The sequence below is a fragment of the Wasmannia auropunctata genome, unplaced genomic scaffold (assembly GCF_000956235.1).
Source record: "Wasmannia auropunctata unplaced genomic scaffold, wasmannia.A_1.0 LD336053.1, whole genome shotgun sequence".
NCBI classification, from domain to species: Eukaryota; Metazoa; Arthropoda; class Insecta; order Hymenoptera; family Formicidae; genus Wasmannia; species Wasmannia auropunctata.
Window position 1 is genome coordinate 3,344,228 of NW_012026837.1, and position 18,113 is coordinate 3,362,340.

The following is an 18,113-nucleotide window of genomic DNA, read 5'->3' on the forward strand; positions in this document are numbered from 1 at the left end:
CGTGATACGCCATGAGGGTGAAGTTAAACGATGACGAAGCTGAAAAATGCTTATGATAAAATTCATTCTTACGTTATTCCGCGTACCGGAGGATGTGTCTAACGTTAAAAGGGCGAAAAAAGTCGAGAGTTATACAATTGCCACTACGTTATCACACTGAAACTATCAATTATCCCGGCGAACAACGGAACTCGAGAGAACCCCCGATCGGCAAATCGACGTTTCGAAACGAAGAAAAAGCTCGCTCCAATTCCACGAGCGCTTCACAATTCCCGAAGCTTAAAATCTTGCGCGTTTTGCTCTTCCTCTTTCTCTCTCTCTCTCTCTCTTTCTCTCTCGCGCGCGCGTTTATCGATCCCGCGAAGCTCGCGTTCGCACACAGGCGAAGGGTTTCTCTCTTTCTCTCTCTCTCTCTTTCTCTCCCGAGGGTCAAAAAGTTCCTTCGCCATATCCCAAGGCTTGCAATGAAAATCGTTGCCTCCGCGACGGAAGGCAACCAGAGTTCCGGAAGCGGTGGATGAAGGCGCATTCTCGGCATCGAGAGGTATGCAGGTATACAATATACGTGTTCTCTTGCTACACAGATAGACTCGATCGCAAGGCTCCGAATCGGCCTCGACTCGTGTGCCGATCTCGCATTGAGATATATGATTCCATGCACTAAGAGATATTATTCGTTCCAGAAGTATATAACAATAACGATTACGGTCTCCGAACGAAAGCCATTCAAAGATACTTTCCGAGCAAATGGTGTGAGTGAGTAATATACGCCAAAAAAGGAGATGCAGAGATTAGTATATATATGTATATATATACGTGAGCTCTTCTACTTTCACATCTCGCAAAGAAATCGCTCTATCTACGGGACACGATCATATAGTGATTTCAACACTGTTCCCAATGCCGATACGGGATGGATGCGTCTTCGAGCGTTGTTTTTCGCGACTTCGATAACGACTCGCGCGCGACGTGATACGCTTTCTTTCTATCGAATCACCCCCGTAGTGACCGAGTACCGACAAAACTAATCCGCCCATCTAAAATCGTTTTCACCGTGCCCGAGAGCTTTTACTTTCCTCGAAAGTTTTTGCGAACAATTACCATCGGGAGATTTCCAGTTGCGACGACAGTTCTCGCGGGATGTGAAGCGACGGTTTTTTTTAAATAATCGCACATGTCAGCGGTTCTCAAACTGTGCCATTTTCGCGTCTAAATTAACACGAGAAATAAAATTTAATTTTGTAAAACTGTTTCGAGATTGATAAAAAGATATTCTATTAAATATCAATATATGTTGAATATAGAATATTAATTAGATAATATTAAAAGTAATATTAAATTAATGAAATTACCGTAATATATACTAAAATATCTTCCCGTTAAATGAGATTCAATTATTAGAATTAATAATTATTATCGCGATATAATTTCTCGAAGCAAAATGACATTTTCTACCATGTCATTTTATTCAATCAGACGTGCTATTTTATTATTCTTACACATTGTAATCGTAATGAGGCTCTATTATTCTAGACTATCAGAGGCAGCTGTGGGGATCGTTAAGCTTCAACGATTCAAGTCGATGATTGTCGAAGGTAAAGATTGGCGACAACGATTCGATAAAATTTAATTGCGCGACAGATGGTATTTTTCGTAATGTATAATTTTCCTTGCGTCGAGCAGCAGCGATAAAAGCCAAAAGTATGAGAACCACTGGAACCGTTTCACTCACGTCGAAAAACATTAACGCGTGCGTTATTACGGAGGAATAACAGAACCGTCTCGCGGCGTTGATTGACGTCCGCGAAAGCCTAAGAAAATGCTGTAGTGGCTATTTCCGTGTACAACTACGGTGGCTTAATAATAATTTAGTTAGTCGATAAAAGAGCTTTTCCCATCCTCCCCCCTCCTGATAAACACGTGGGGTATTTTACGATCACGAGTATCATTCGTCGAGAACACGAGATTGACTGGAATCGGATCTTCTTCTTTTTTTTCTCGAGAACGACGACGGAGTCGTTCCATCTTCTCGCCGAGCTTTTTTTTCCAAAAAACAAAGCGCACTCCCGCTTGCGGCCCACTACTAAAACTGCTGGCGGTGCTTGCACGCTCAGAGGTAACTAATTAAGGCTACGCACTGACGACTAATTAGTGGATGCCAGGCTAAACAATCAGTAAGAAAGGTGAACGTTGTGTATACGATCGGGCTGTTTCTGAACAATGTTCTCTCCTCTTTTAATCTGATAGACATGTGATTAAAGAGAGCTTAGTTTAAAGAAAAGAAATATGTAACGGATATCAGAATTTTCAAAGAGAAAGATTCGAAAAATTAGAATTAAATATAAAATTTAATTTTAATATACTTATAATTTAAAAATTTAATTTGGAAAATAAATTGATTTATTTACAAAATAACATCTTGATATTTTCACCAAAAAATATGGTAATTTTCATTGAAAATTATAATAAATGATTCCAAAATTTATTTTTTTTTTCGTTAAAGCGACTCTACGCTAATTTAAAAAATCAAATAATTTTTATGTGATCGACTTTCTAGCTGCAACTATCAATTATAACATAGATATTGTGGAGAAATGCGATTGTTCAGAAACACCCAGCATATTACATACTTGTGTGCCTGCTGAAATAATGTCGACGACGACGACGACACTCGCACGATTCTTTCGTGTGCGATTACTCGCGAGTACTCGGACAATCTAATTAACGGAGACGTTGTCCCGCCGAAAATTTCGCGGTATCGGATGTACGCGATATATCGGATATTTCACTCGTGAAGGAAAGAAATGGCGAGCGACGTGGCCGACACGATCGGCGATTAATTAAACGAAGGACGGTATACCAGAATTAATTAGTTACCACTAAGTCAAAGGCGGCATTTGTTCGAGCATGCAGCAACCTTCGCCCGTTCAAAAAATTATTTGTCATGTCTCTCGCCAACTAACACACCGTGCCACGATCCATTAACATTAATCAATGACAATTAATAAACAGTTCCAAAAAAAAAATAATAATAATCATAGTAAGAAGAGTAATAAGTATTACAGACTGTGCCGCCATGGCAGCCCGTACGTGAAGTAGTGACAGAGAGACTAACGAAAAAGAAAGAGGAAAAGGGAGGAAAAAAGAGATACCGAAAAAAAATTGTATCGGTAGAGAAAAAGAAAACGAAACAAGTGAGAACGGAACATGCTTTCTCGTGTCTGTTGCGTTTGTTCTTGCTCATTATTTTTGTCACACGCGAGAGCATCCTCGCGGAGGTTCTCGTTAGCTTGTGCAATATGCATCCTGATTTAAAACGATATGTGAGAAGAGAGACGAAAGAACGCACGAGAAAGACAAAGAAAAAAAGAAATGAAGGAAAAGAAGAAACGGAGACAAAGTGAGAAAGAGAGAGATAGAGAAAAGAGAGAAAAAAATAGAAAAACACGATACTGAAAGTCGCTTTCACAAACTACTTCGCAGCTTTGTAATGTATACGTTACGAGTGCACATATGTTGTTAATCGTACGATACTGCCAGGACGGATTATCATACGTGTGAAATTACAATATAATAAATATGTGTCCGCGTGCATATGGCGCTAAATGTTTATATGCGAGGAACGCATATACACGCAGATACATACGGCATATCGGTAATAGATATATATATCAATATATATATGTAATGTATATATATATATATATTCACAGGTGAATCTCATATGAAGGCAAGCCAAGGCCACGACATGAGACGTGCAAATTAAAAAAGGTAATAATATTAAAAAAGAAGCAAGTAAAAAATTCTCTCCCAAAACCGCTCCAACCACAACCAAGCACAACCACAGGCAAGATACGGGCCTTTATGTCAACGAGACAGTCATCAACCAGTGAATGTGGCGCATTACCGTGATTATTATATGTAATAGTAACAATTTAAAAAAAAAAATATCTATATATATAATGTATGTATATATATACGTATGAGGTATACGAGAGGCGGGGTAAATCGACGACGGGGGTCGGGAGGGACATGTAAAAGGTGGGGCGATGTGGGGAAGGGTGGACATGTGGAGCCGGTTGCAGCGGACTCGATCGGATAATTCGGTTAGCTGATCCTCGTTAGCGATTCTCCCCGGCTTCCGTTCGCGCTACGGCCATAGTTGTGAACGCGAAGGGGAGCCGTCTCGCAGTTAACCGAGGTTAACGCTAATCGACGTCGAGTGCATTTGGTGTTCGTGGAACTAGGGCTCGAGGAGGACTCGCAGGACTCGATGGGACAGGAGGAGGAGGAGGTGGAGGAGGAACGAGGCCGGGAACTATTAAGTGGAGGGAGAGACGAGTCGACGGTGTGTCCCGATTAATCGAACTGGCGGTGTGAGTGAGAATCAGTATAAAATACGTATATAGAGAGGACATACACGCAAAACAAGCGCGGCGACGATCGCCGGAGGCCCGGGGGGGGGAGGGAGGATGGATTAATCGATTAATCTGCATTTCGGACAACGGAGTTTTGTTCTTTTTTTTTCTTTTTTTTTTAGGCGGCCTGGCAGGCAGGCGGTAACGAGACTGTGAAGCGACCAAAAGTGTGTGCCAAAAGAGGATTTGTTAATGATCATTATATACGACATACTCTCGCAAGTCAATCATACGGAATTATTATGTACGTAACGTAAATACCTCATGCTTTTACCACTGGACAGATAGAGCCCTAAAGATTAAAAGCTACCAGGCGAGACTTTCGTATCGTTTCTCGGAGACACTGTCGGGGATTGGTGGGGGTCTGTGTCACTCCGTGACTCTTTTTCACGCGACGCGCCTCTTTTCCACCGACACCTAGCGTTTGCGTCCGAGATTCGATCGGGATCAATTTCGCATTACGTGTAAACACGTTCTCCTCTTCTCCCTAGATAATTTTCTAATTTCGATAATATACATATTACTCCCATCTCTTCCTTTTCTTTCCAAGAAACTCAGCCCATATTCCTCAGCGTACGTTTTTATGCGCAACGCAGAGATGTTTTATGTATATCGTGTTAAATACGTCAAATTAATAGGTCAAGACGGATGATCTTCTTCCCGCACGTTAAGAATTGAGAACCGAACGGAGACGCAGGGCTGAGAAAAGAAGCGCGTCCAAAGCGGATTCATCTCCGGGTGCGGCGCAGATTCTATGCATTTCGCAATCCTTGCACATTCCGTGCCTACATCGTCTCATCGTTGCTGTTACTCGCTACTCGCACGATTCGCACGATTCTGCTCTTTTTAACTCTTTTTTTTTGTTCGTTTTTGCTTTTTGTAGGAAGGGAGCCGTACCTTTCGGAAACCATCGCATTCGTGGGCCTCTTATTCGATTATCGCTCGTATCTTCGGTCTATCTCCGGCAGTCCTTTCCTTCGGATAGCATCGTTCTTCCGTAAAAGTCCACTTTCGGCCCTTCGCATTGCGACACAAACAGCTATTCGGCTGCCCTCTTCCCGATGTCCCGCCGTCGTTCCTGGTTCTTTTGTGCCGTTGAAGTGTCACAGGACATTTCAGTCGCAAAAGCGTTTACGTTTTTTTTACAGCATTTTCGTGAAAGACGGATATCCGTATATAAGAGGCTTATATATTTTTCAGATCTCATTTTCAAGTTTTGTTTTGTTTCGTTTTGAAATAATTGCACTTTAGAAAATCCCGAAAATCTCGATAAGATTCTCAGTTGAATTACTTTCCACTTTCGCTTTTACGAGCGAAAAGCCCTGCGTGATTTATGTGCTGTTTTTAACGCCCCGTGGATCGCCGTCGTGTGTTCAAGTAACGTAAGCGTAATCTCAAAATAAAAGTCCTACAGCATGCATCACCAAAATCGTCGCCGTCGGTACACAGCACGGGAATCACAAGCGTAAAATTCCGAAGTCGATTCCTGACTCCGCACAATTTCGCGAGTCAATAAAATTCACGCGACATCCGCAATTTCACGGAATTTCGAGAACGTCTTCGTAGATTCAGCGATTCAAATTTGGAATTAGGCGATTTGTCTTCGAGCGTAATGGACGCCGCGTCTCGCCGAGGGCAATGAAATCTTGCACGTCTAAGAGAGAAGGCAAATCTTTTTCTTTTCCGGCAGCAATATCAATTTTCCACGCACGTCACCGACGCGCGACCGCGGCAGCGCGCGACTGAAGTGAAAGAATTCTGACACGAAGGTAAAATTGGAGAAAGAAACGGACTCGGGGCGAACGGAAAGGCAGAAGATAGCAGGTGCGGGGAGAAGAACGGAGAGGAAAACGGTATGAAATGGAATGAAAATTGTTAGGGGACGCGGAATGCTTCGGGAAATTGCGAAGCAGAGTAGTAATATCGCGCCGCGCGAAGAGCGCGAGGGTTGGGATAGATGAAAAGACAGAGAGGTGAGCGGATTCCAGGAAGAGAGGAAGGATTCCGACTTCCTTTCCTCGGACGGCTCTCTTTCGCGTCTCCTTTTCGTTATCCCATCGCTAAACTGTCGGCTCGAGGTTTGCACGCTCGAGCGACACTCAAGAGGGCGAATTTCGCGAAGAACTTTCGAGGAAAAGGAAAACGGGGAATTTCTTTAACGTGGCTAGCGCGTGGATCGCTCTCTCTCTCTCTCTCTCTCTCTCTCAGTTTGAGAGAGAGAAAGAGAGTAAAGCATGCGACTCGAATACTTTCGCGAGTATATGACTTCGAGAGCGAATAACGCAGGGAGTACCGAACGACGACGATTCGATGAATAGACGGAGAATAGACAGAACGCGTCGACGAAAATATCTCGACTACTCACAGCGGAAAGTTTCAGCGGCGGAATATTTCCGCGGGAAGACTGAGAAATGTGCGAAATGAACACGTCGACGGAGCGATCGCAGCATAGTATTAAATAGGAAGAGAGAACTAGAGAAGAAGGCAGATAAAATCATAACGGTAAAATCGCATTTGCTTTGTTCGCATTTGCTTTTTCGTTATTTTTCAAAATTATTCTTAGAAATCCATTAATTTTGCCAATTAATTTTTATAACAATCAAATAAAACTATTTGATAAGTTTACGTTAATTATTCTCAAGAAAAAAATTATCAATTTATATAATTTTACAACGCGAAAAAAGTGCGCGCTAACATCTTACACGATCTGTTAAGTTTTTAAACGGCTCGCGTATCTGCCAATTCTCTGTTTTTCTTCGGCGTATAAATAGATACATGCATGATGCGTGCAATCGTGAGAATCGATTTTCGATTGACTCGTCGCTGTACGGAAAGTAAAAATTCCTCTTTATTGACTGAGATGTGACAAATCGGTCCGCTTGTGTGTCGCGCAGATTTGTTTCGACGACCAGCGGCAAGAACAAGCGCTGCTCTCGTATCGATTAACGATTTGCTTCAGCGCTGCTCGTTTTGCTCCAAGCCTCGATAATACAGCTCGTCATCTCGCGACATTATAAATTCTATTTTGTATAATTAAATTAATTTTTAAACCACATAAAAAATTTAAAAAATGTTTTTAAACGCGCCGTAATATTAATTATGTAAAACAAAATTGCGAGAGCAAATATACGTCTCACATTTTATTTATGTCACGCGCGTTGACAAATTTTTGAATCAATATTTTAATTTTCAAACAAATTTTCATTTTTTTTTTTTTTTTGCGGACTTTCATCGAACTTTGGCGCAAAACTGAAATACTGTCGATATTCACCGACAATAGGAATATTAATGTTTGTTCATATATAAAATTTATGCCAGACTTGTAGAAAATAATGATTTTTCTCTTCACATTTGTCACGTTTTCGTTCCCCGTTTCACATGTATTCTCACTTAATTTATCCATCTATTTTCATTGTCACTCTCCTCCGTCCCATTTTAATAATCTTCTGTCTCTACAAATATCTCCATGCCCACTTTTCGTAGAACACTTAATCGTCCATACACAAACACTCATTAGACGATTAACTATATGTAGTCTAATCGCTATGCGACTAACGCCGTGTGACTTAATCTATCAAAAATTGTTTGAGTAAGCCTACTCTCTACGTTTGTAAAGTGGGGTATATTATGGCACACGATTGATCAGCAAAGACGGAATAAATCACGATCGCGTCATTTCATATACGGTCATTTTATAGCGAATTACCCCAGTTTACTCGTCTGGCGAGTAATCGATGTCACGATCTTTGGAATGTCGGTTTAACCCTACAATAGAGTATACAGTCATGCGGTTGCGTAATACTGTTTTCTACGTTCTCGTGGATTCTGCAAGTGCGTTTTAACTGCTTTAAGCTCGGCAGCGAGCCGCGATCACGCTCGCCAAGTGTAAAAAATTCACATTTATATAAAAATAGACAGCGGAACGAACACACGTGGTATTGGTGCGGGTGAGTTAAAACCGCTTGCAGAACTCACGTGAACTTGATGCTACGTCATCAAAAATTCATAAAAATATAACAAAAAACTTATTTATCCTTAATACTCTATTACCCTGTGATATGAAAAAAAAACTTATTTATCCTTAATACTCTATTACCCTGTATCGTTTCGTTAAATCTAAATGTATAAGTTAGTCCGAAATTATCGAGCAATTTATCGAGTGAAACAGTCGTATGTTTAGATGATGGAGAACTGATTGCTCGGATCGGTAAATATATAATCAAAGGCGGAAACGCGTCAATGTTGAATCGACGATTTTACAAAAGCGATATTTCCGAGTTTTTCCGATATAAAAAATTTTTTCTCGCTTAATAAACATTAAAAAAAAAATAGAACGTAAAACAAATACTTAAAATAAATAAAGTTGTATTTTCAACTTCCAACCTTTTGTAAAAGAGGAACTCGAAATTTGGCGCGATGCAGGATATAATGACGCGATGGTAAAAGCATCAGAAGTTCGCGAATTCGCGATTATGTTCTCGCTGCGAGAAGTCCCGAATTATGATGCCGAAAGAAAAACAACATCTCATTCCAGGTTCTTGCCCGGAATCGTGACTGTCGATTCTTAAATCGTTAATCTCAAGTTCATGCGCTTCGTGGCATGCTATTAGGAGATCGAAAATTGCAGCTCGTGCGAACGATTTCGCGTGACGATTAACCGCTTCCGCTCTGAACGCCATTTTACACGGCGGACAATGCGCATCACAAAACAGTGCCGAGAGAAATGCGATTCGATAGGAACTATTAATTAATACAATGCTCTTCCAATAATTCGCGATATCAATAAATAATCATATCGAATTACTGGATGGCGGTATTTTCGTTTAACACTCTTTCCGATCATAATTTTTCTTAACGTAACGTGTGGCACTTCTATTATCGTAAGTTATTTTTATCTCGACTTTCTCTTCTCCTTTCTTCTATTTTGTACAACGCATTTTCCTCCGTACGAGCGTAAGAGCTGTTATTATTGTACTTCTTGTAGCTTTCTCACCGCGAAGTAGAAACGGACGATGATAAGATAGGAGGACTTCGCTTCGGCTCGAGGGAAACAACAAAAGAAAAAGTTGGTTGTGTGAGAGAGAAACTTAGGAGGGGCTGAGCATGGTGTATCTCTCCTGTTGGGCGATAGAGAAAAGGCAATTACAATTAAAAAAAAAAAAAGATATATGTATGTATAACAGGAGAGACAGTCTTTAATCCCGAGCTGGCTGAACGACGAGCAATTAGTTGTAGGTAAATAAATATTCTGGATCACCCACCTTGCTTCTGCTGGGATCATCGAGAACCCTATAAAGAAAGAGACGCGAGAAGATCCCGTTTTTCGCGCGCTCAGCGAGAGAATTCTGCCGAGCGCCCGCGTTTAGGGTCAGCGTTAGACCTGTGTCACAACAAGATCCATCACGATCACCGGAAACACGAGAGCACGCGTTGCTACGCGTCGCTCTCACGAGGAGACGCGGCTCGAATGAACGGAGACGACGGGAGATTGAATGAGATTTGCGCCCGTAATTTTTGAGAAACTACTCGCCACACGAAAATGTCTCTTTGTAAAATACAATATTATCAATTAATAAATATTATTTCTATGTATATAATCTAATGTTGATTTCTACCAACGTAGATTAACTTTAATCTCGGTTTAACTTAATTTTTCTATCCTTTTCTAATTCTAAGAATTAGAAAAAGATAGAGTAAATTAAACTGAGATTAAAATTAATCTACAATGGTAGAAGTATGCCTAAGAGGCTCAACTGAATTTAAATTTACTGAAAGAATAATTTAATTGTATTGTATTTACATATTTATAAAAAAAAATACCTGATATATCTAATAATCTGCAAAAAAATCGATTAGCATAGGATTACATTTGCAGATCCGATTGTCACAAGATCGGTGTCCTCGCGCGAAGAATCATTCCGTCGACTCTATCCATTCAACGGCGCGTCTCTACTAAAGTCGCGAGATAGGAACTGTTCCTCCGAAACGGAATGTACCGACGTAAACAAAATAAAAAAAAAAGAAAGAAAAACCAAGGACCCTCGTCCTTTCTCTGTGTGGCTATACGTGGCTATTCGTTTTTTTTTTGGCTTGGTCGTGGTGTGTGGCGGCTGTTGGAAAGACTTTTAAATAAATACGTTATTTCTCGAGAATTTGTTTCTCTCGCGCGATACTGAAGTGAAATACTGATGATCCGCGCGCTCGCAACAAGACGAGGAGCGCGAGGGCCCGTCACTGTCATCATTGTCGTTGCCTGATTGGTCGTTGCCTTCAGGAGAAGCCGTGACAGTTCTCACGGATCTCGAAGTAGAGATTCAGCAGTGCCGGCTCTGGCACGTCATGGAAGCACCTACCCTCGGGCCACTGTACGCACACTGCAACAGACAAAAAGGAAACAGACGTTGTTACATCTGGTATTTCTCCAAATAACTTAAAAAAAAAAAAGACAATCATGCAGGGAATTTTATCTCGCGGTTAAAACAGCGTTTTGTATACATATATATGGTATATATACGTGATGGCCTTTATTGATAAAGCCGCCGCATTTGTCGCGCGACTGGCGAAGATAATTAATAGAGTATTTAGCGGTGTTCGCAATTACCTGGCGTAACGGAACATATATAGGACAGATGGTTATTTGAATTAAGCTGAAAATACCCCGCCACCCGTTAATAGTTAAGAACCGTAGTTACATCGTTGCTCAATTTCACCGTGAAGAAACACGATCGATATAACGTGATTTTCTGTGCTGTGCGCAATACCGCTAGATTCTAAAAATTATTGTGCGACTATCTCACTTTAAGATAAAAAAAAGAGTTACGCTCTGAATTATTACACGACTATCTCATGTACTTCAAAAACAGAATTGTGCAACTTAATGATGCAGCCGTGTTATGTTGTAAAGGGATTAGTTCGCGAATTAATATCACTTTGAATTAATATTAAATTACACGAGGTAATTTTGCGCACGGCTATCCCGCACAGATGTGATTAAAACGCTGGTTCTTACTCTCCACAAAGCTGCGCTAATAATCGTTGGGCGTGGTTGATTGATTGCCACTAAGTTTTTAGGGCTCCAAGGGTTGCTCCACAAGCTCATTCTTCCCACGAGCGTAAATTCCTCGTGAAATTCTTTCTCCGAAGCGAAGATTTCTCCGTAGTAAATTACCCGTATGTTAAAATGAGCAAAAGAGCGATACCCACATTAATGTCTTATTACAAAAGTTTATAAATTCTGGAGACAGCACAAAATCGATCGATCTTGGAGATCTGCTGTTTCATCGACAAAAACAATAACATTAGTTTTGGATTAATATTTCGTGATATTAATAATTTTCTTTGAGCAACTATTTATGGATACGACGTATCTTGTTTTACACGAAATAAATATTGATTACGTCAGATAGTGGCACAAATTTGCTATTGTGTGTTACGATGATATATTTAAGAGCGAGTCTTCATGATAAACGGAGAGTACGTAATACGGATGGAAAATGGATTTTATATCTCCAGAGAGGATAACCGGAATCCTTCTCTCTCTCTCTCTCTCTCTGTGTGTAATTGGCCGCGGGAATTATGTAACAAGAAGATTGGCTCGATCGAGAATGGCCGCGAACTATCGACGGCGCACTCCCGCGTCTTATAAAACCCGAGATTGCAATTTTCTTTCTCGAGACGCGGGCGCGCACGCTTCGGTTTTGTTCCCCGCCTGGGAGATGAATAAGCCGGGACGAGCGAAGTTTGATGCCGGGCGCGTGATTTATGGGGCATCTTTTTTTCCGAGATTATGCGCATAAAGATGCTTTAAAATCAAATCAGTTTTTACGAACTCGGAAAAATATGCGCCTGCACGAATCGCAAAATTTCCACTTTCATAATGTCCATAATATAACGCCCGTCGGCTGATGAGAGGCGAGATCACGTGAGAATTCGCGAGTTTCACCGGAGCGCTCGCTCGCGCTCTGGGAGCATCAATTATAAGGTACTTCTGATTGAAAATCCATTTGCAATTAATTGGTAACTTAATGCCTTCGTACAGTAATTGCGAAGCGAGTCGTACTATCGGTATCTCAGTGCGCGGTGTATCAGAAGAATCGATGATTATTCATTATTATCTGAACAAACAGATAAAATTATTTCGAATCAATACAGAGCGTACGGTAAAGTATGTGAGAGGTATTCGAGCAAGCGCAATATGTATATGCAACGCATAAAACAAGAGAGGATATCTCGTACAACTCTTTAGCTTCCTATAATTTTCGATAATTTTTACATACGAGTACTCGGACAACAGCGCATCTCACGTTCGGTCCAGCGACGTCGTAGCGACGTATTAATGATCCACGTACGCGTAATGGGACGCGATTTCGCGTACGCCCAACGTCCGTGGCTTTGACGGACGCGAATACCAGCGGCAGGATTGATCGCACGATTGCATGCCACGCGGCTGTATCTCTGGTAAAGCAGTAATGAAACGGAAGGTGGCGAATTACTAGCGCCCTTCGCCCCTCCCCTTCCCTCTCCCCCTTCTCACCTCTCCTCTGCGCTACGATTCCCAACGGGGTGGGTCTCGGCCCGCGATATCGCGTCGGGGATGACTCGTAAGCGGGATACCGGATGCCGGTCGTCATCCGATTGTCCCGAGCTCGAGCGTGCGTATCTCGCGTCGGATTTAACCACCCGATTTTTGTCAGGATTCGACGAAGCACGCGCCGATGTAACGCGATAAAAGCGGAAACGAGCAATCGGATGGCGAGCCCCTGATAACGGCTCGCCTTCGAAGGGGGGTAACAACGAGGCAGGCACGAAAAACGCTTGATTGCCGAGGTCGCAGCGTGCCTAAAATGGCGAAATTCAAATTCACGTAAATTTCATTGAATTTTGATTGAATTTTACTCCATAAAATAAATGCCATTTACGCCAGTGGTAAATCTGAAACATATTTTACGTGGACGTTTAGATTATAATCGTGGGCGTAGTAAATGCAACGTTTTTATTTTTAATTAAAAACGTGCTGTTCTTTATTAAAATTTTGCGAAATATTCTCTATTTGATATTAAAGTCTAACTTGTATATTACGCTCTTTGTGAAAGTTCATTTAATCATAATGAAAAATTTTTACATTTGAGAGCGCGAACTTCCGTTTAACTTCCGTTCTATAAAAATAATCTTAGTTACACACATATGCATTATAGATTTAGAAAAGGTACAATGTTTTTCAAGATTACGAGAAATGTATAATCCACGAGAAATTAATTATAAAATTCAGGCAAAATTTCTGCGAAAATATTGTTGCGCAAGCGACATAATAAATAAAACAACCAAACGGAAAAAGAAATACTAGATAAAGCGATATCATATTATTTTTTAATTCAAACACGAATACTTATGTGTTATTTTGCCGCCGGAAATTGTTTCTCCTGTAGTTTTGCGAATGAATTGGCGCGGCAGAGCTCATCATTATAGATCACGCGTACGCGAGAAAGTAGAGAGAGGAGATAAGTTTAATAAAAACGGAAATGTAGCACGAGAGGTAGAAGCTTGAAATAGAGACAGATATATATGAAATATCTCTTGCATAATAATTTCAATGCTGTGAAATAGCTTTATCGAAGTCTCACATAAATGCGATTTAGCAATGCAGCAAATGATAGAATAATAAAAGCAAACGAACTGGATGAAATGATTAAAAAAAAAGAAATATGTCAAAAAAAGTTTTTCCTCTCGGCTATACTAATTTTAGAAATTGCTCGGTGCATATCTTTAGGCGGTGTTTACGCAAGGAAACAATGTAGAAAATAGGTAGTTTCGTCTTGCATCAAGCACGTTCGTTTACTCACGCTCGTATGCTTACCGCACGCCGTCGGGTAAGCCTGCCCATTTGCGTGTACACGTAGCTACTTCAGCTACTTGTGAGGCGCAGGTGTAATTGCGTTTTTGCCGGAATGACTACCGCGACGAAGAAATCGTATACGTACAGTGTTCCGTCCCCGCTCCGGTTCTCGCGCGACACTCGCGCGCGTGTGTAATGCGATTTTCCTTCTTGATATTTCGGGCATATCGGGTCAGCGCATCTTTAGACATGACGCGAGGCCTAACCCGCGTGAAAATAAACGCGTACCGGCATACCTCTTCCGTCATACCTCTGCAAGGCCCGATTTCTTCGCAGCCCCCGTGCCGGTTTTATTTATCGAGCGCGGCCGACGCGGCGGATACAATAGTGGCCCCCGTTTTGCATAAAACTTATAGGATCTCGCGACGAGCCGGCGTATCGAAAATATATCATGCAAATATTACGCAAACACGTTACGCGGTGGCGCGTGAAATTCCGCTCCGCTCCCCCGTCCCCAGTCGTCCGGCTCCCATTTTGTGCGCGCTTTTCGTCGGTTCCGCAAATTTCTCGCGCGAAAATGCTGGCGCGCATATAAAACACGTTGTAATTCCATTAAACCCCGCTTCCGGTATTAACCGTCGGTACGGCCACGAGCGGCCTGGCCCCTCCGCGACGGGAATAAAAATAAAATTTTTTAATAAAATGAAAGCTTCCCGCACCGTCGGCCAAACTTTTTCCACTTCTCGCGCTTATTTCTTGCCGATGAATCGACAAACTGCGTGTCGTGCGCCGACAGAAAAGCGTGAGAAGAAGCGAGCGGAAAAGTTCCGGAAAAGTGTGCGACCCAGTCGCGAAATAAATGCGAGTGAGCCTTTTTTCCATTCTTTTTTTTTTCGAAACGTTCCTCGTTTCAAGGATACCGCCGCTTTGTAGATACCGTCGCAGCTGTAAATTGGATTGTAAGAAAAAAAATGCCAATGTTAGCCAGATAATAATAATCCTATTATTAAACGAGAAAGAAAGGGGAAACAGAACAAGAATCTCCAATTTTAAGCAGAGTAAAATTTTTTTTAGCAACAAATACGAGTATTTTACGTTTCTTACTGAATATAAAGCAATGCGATAAAGAAGAAAAGAATATTAACAGAATTATGTCCAACGCTGAGCTATCGGCTAATAATAATGGAAACAATGCGCGAGCGAGCGAGAGAGAGAGAGAGAGGGAGAAGAAAAAAACGCGCGATGCCGAGGAAGACGATTTTACACGGATAAAAGTTCGCGGGGGAGCAATGTTAAAGCTAAAAACGAAGGTAAAGTTTTTTCCCGCGGAAATGAAATATGTATTTGTAAAAAGAATTACCAGCTATCCGATCTAATGGCTTTTTTTAAGATACTTAATCGATCATAACATAACAGAACTATCAACTATCCAAAACGTGAATATCTACTAACAAAATATATAATATTAAACAAGGGTCTAAAGTTGGAGGCACATTATAGAATATGTTTTAAAAGAATTGAATATTTTGACGGTGTGTTATACCTTTCAATAAACTATTTAGAACTATATCACGGGAACAAATCAGATGTATATGAAAGAATTAACAACAACATAATAGTTACGAGCTTCAAAGATTAAATCTGTCATAGAGGATAATAAAGACATTTTATGTTTTACATTGTACGATTATGCGGCGCTCAGTTCGCTTGAACTGATAACTGTGTGTAAGATTCACATATAAAAATCGCCAAAATTATCAAGTTGTGCCAAGTTCCGTTTTGTTAACGTTTTCTCATCACAAGTTATATAACCAAGCATCGTACCAGTGACTAAATATCTAGAGACTTCTTGTCTAAGTGTTATACACACGGGAACAAATATACGTAAAAAATTAGTGAAAGACATAATAATCATGGATCAGCTGAATCTGTCAATCGTAAAAAGTAATAACGTTATTCGTTGCTAATTAATCATAATTAGCGCCAAGATCCGCTTTGTTAACGTTTTCTCATCTTACAAGTCTATGGCTAAGTGTCGTATCAGTGACTATAAATATTTAGAGACTTCTTGCCTAAGTGTTATACACACAGGAACAAATGTACGTAAAAAATTAGTGAAAACATAATAATCATGGATCATCAGCTGAATTTGTCAACCGCCGGAAAAAAATAACTTTATTTGTTGTCGTATTAGAACTACTACTAACACAACAACAAATAAAGTTATTTTTTTCCAGCGGTTGACAAATTCAGCTGATGATCCATGATTATTATGTTCTTCACTAATTTTTTTTTCGATGCTTTTGAGCACCTTTTTAAATCCTGTGAAAATAACTCAATGTGAAAAATATCGTGTTATTTCAGCGAAGATTTGAACCTGGATTTGGATCTTCCTGCTTTCCAAGCGGGCTTTCTTACCGCTCGACTACCGAGACATGTGGTAATATTTATCGCAATAGTCAGTTGATGTAGGAAGAACGTCTTTCAACGACGACGTATATAAACAATTATCTGAATCGACTGTGAAATGTTTCAAACAACTAAGATGAGAAAACGATAATACGGTACAAAACAGATATTGGTGCTTGATAATCTTTATATGTAACTCTTACAATTTTCAGTTTAAGCAAACTGCACACCGCAGTAATCGTCTTAAACGCAGCTCCAAATTGAATAGCTCGTAATATCACAATTAAATTACCAAAAGCAATTTAACAATTATTTATTTAATTAATAATTCGATGCTCTTGAGCATCCTTTTCCCGTGAAAATAACTTATTGCGAAAAATATTATGTACGCGCAATGCGTTGCCACATTCGTCGTGATGCGTTTTTGCTCGCGCAAGAAAGACTGAGCAAAGAAGGCGCGAAGAGTATCGCGCGGCTAGCTCGGAAGAAAGAAAGAAAAATAAGAGAAGCGTGTAACACGATTTGAGAGAACCGACGAACGAAAGAGAACGAAGGGTGCACGCCACGCGAACAAATGTATGCATACCGTGAGGCCGAGCGTTATTTACGCGACAATTAATGAGCAGCGAGACTTCGCGTAAATTATGGACATCACGTACCGCGGGTACACCGGGTGTTCGCATGGAAGCGGCGAGCGGAAGCGCCGTGAAATGCGAGCTGCTGCCAAACTCGGTGGCGGGAGAGAGAGAGAGAGAGAGAGAGAGAGAGAGAGAGAGAGAAAGAGAGATAATAAAGCATAGAGCGAAAATGTCAGACGTGATTCTAAATATTCGTGATGTCTCTGCATCATCAAGAAGATTCTGTCGCCCATTGTGATTATGCTACTGCAAATATCAAAAATGTGTTGTAACTCGATGCAGCAAGATGCACTAAACATGGTCCCTAAAACGCAAACTATCGTCGATATAATTATGTCATCATATCTCAAATAAAAAAAAACCAAACATTTTATGTATTAAAATTACTTCGTAAGCAAAGCGCATTTTTTTATTAAAAATTATAAGAGTCACGGAAATTAAAACTTTGCTGGGATTAATCTAGTTGCAGAGCGAGAGAGAGAGAGAGAGAGAGAGAGAGAGAGAGAGAAATATTATTTGAGGAAGGACATTAAAATTGTCGAGCACATAAATTTAGTATCGGGTTAAGAGGATTGAAAGACCCGTGCGCACATCGTGTTGCTTTAAAAGAAACTGGGACGAACCGGGGGCAACTATGCAATTTTTATGACTCGACTTCTGTAAATCCCGTCGATCCGGGATATATGTAAGGGCGGGAAAACATATACCAGAGGTGGAAAAGCGGGTCGGCGCGGGGTCGCGCGGGCGGAACTTGTTCGGACTCCTTTTAACGTTATTTACACACGTGGCGTATTACGACGGTGAAGTATATGGGAA

The 18,113-nt window shown here is 40.9% G+C and overlaps 1 protein-coding gene across 1 annotated transcript in view; it reads right to left on the reverse strand.

Moving 5' to 3' along the window:
- Positions 1–18,113, reverse strand: part of LOC105451297 (RNA binding protein fox-1 homolog 2) — a 108,746-nt gene that overhangs the window by 34,689 nt on the left and 55,944 nt on the right. The window contains exon 7 of the mRNA XM_011691668.1: positions 10,772–10,792. Within this exon, the coding sequence (XP_011689970.1) occupies positions 10,772–10,792 (21 nt within the window). The remainder of the gene's footprint in view (positions 1–10,771; positions 10,793–18,113) is intronic.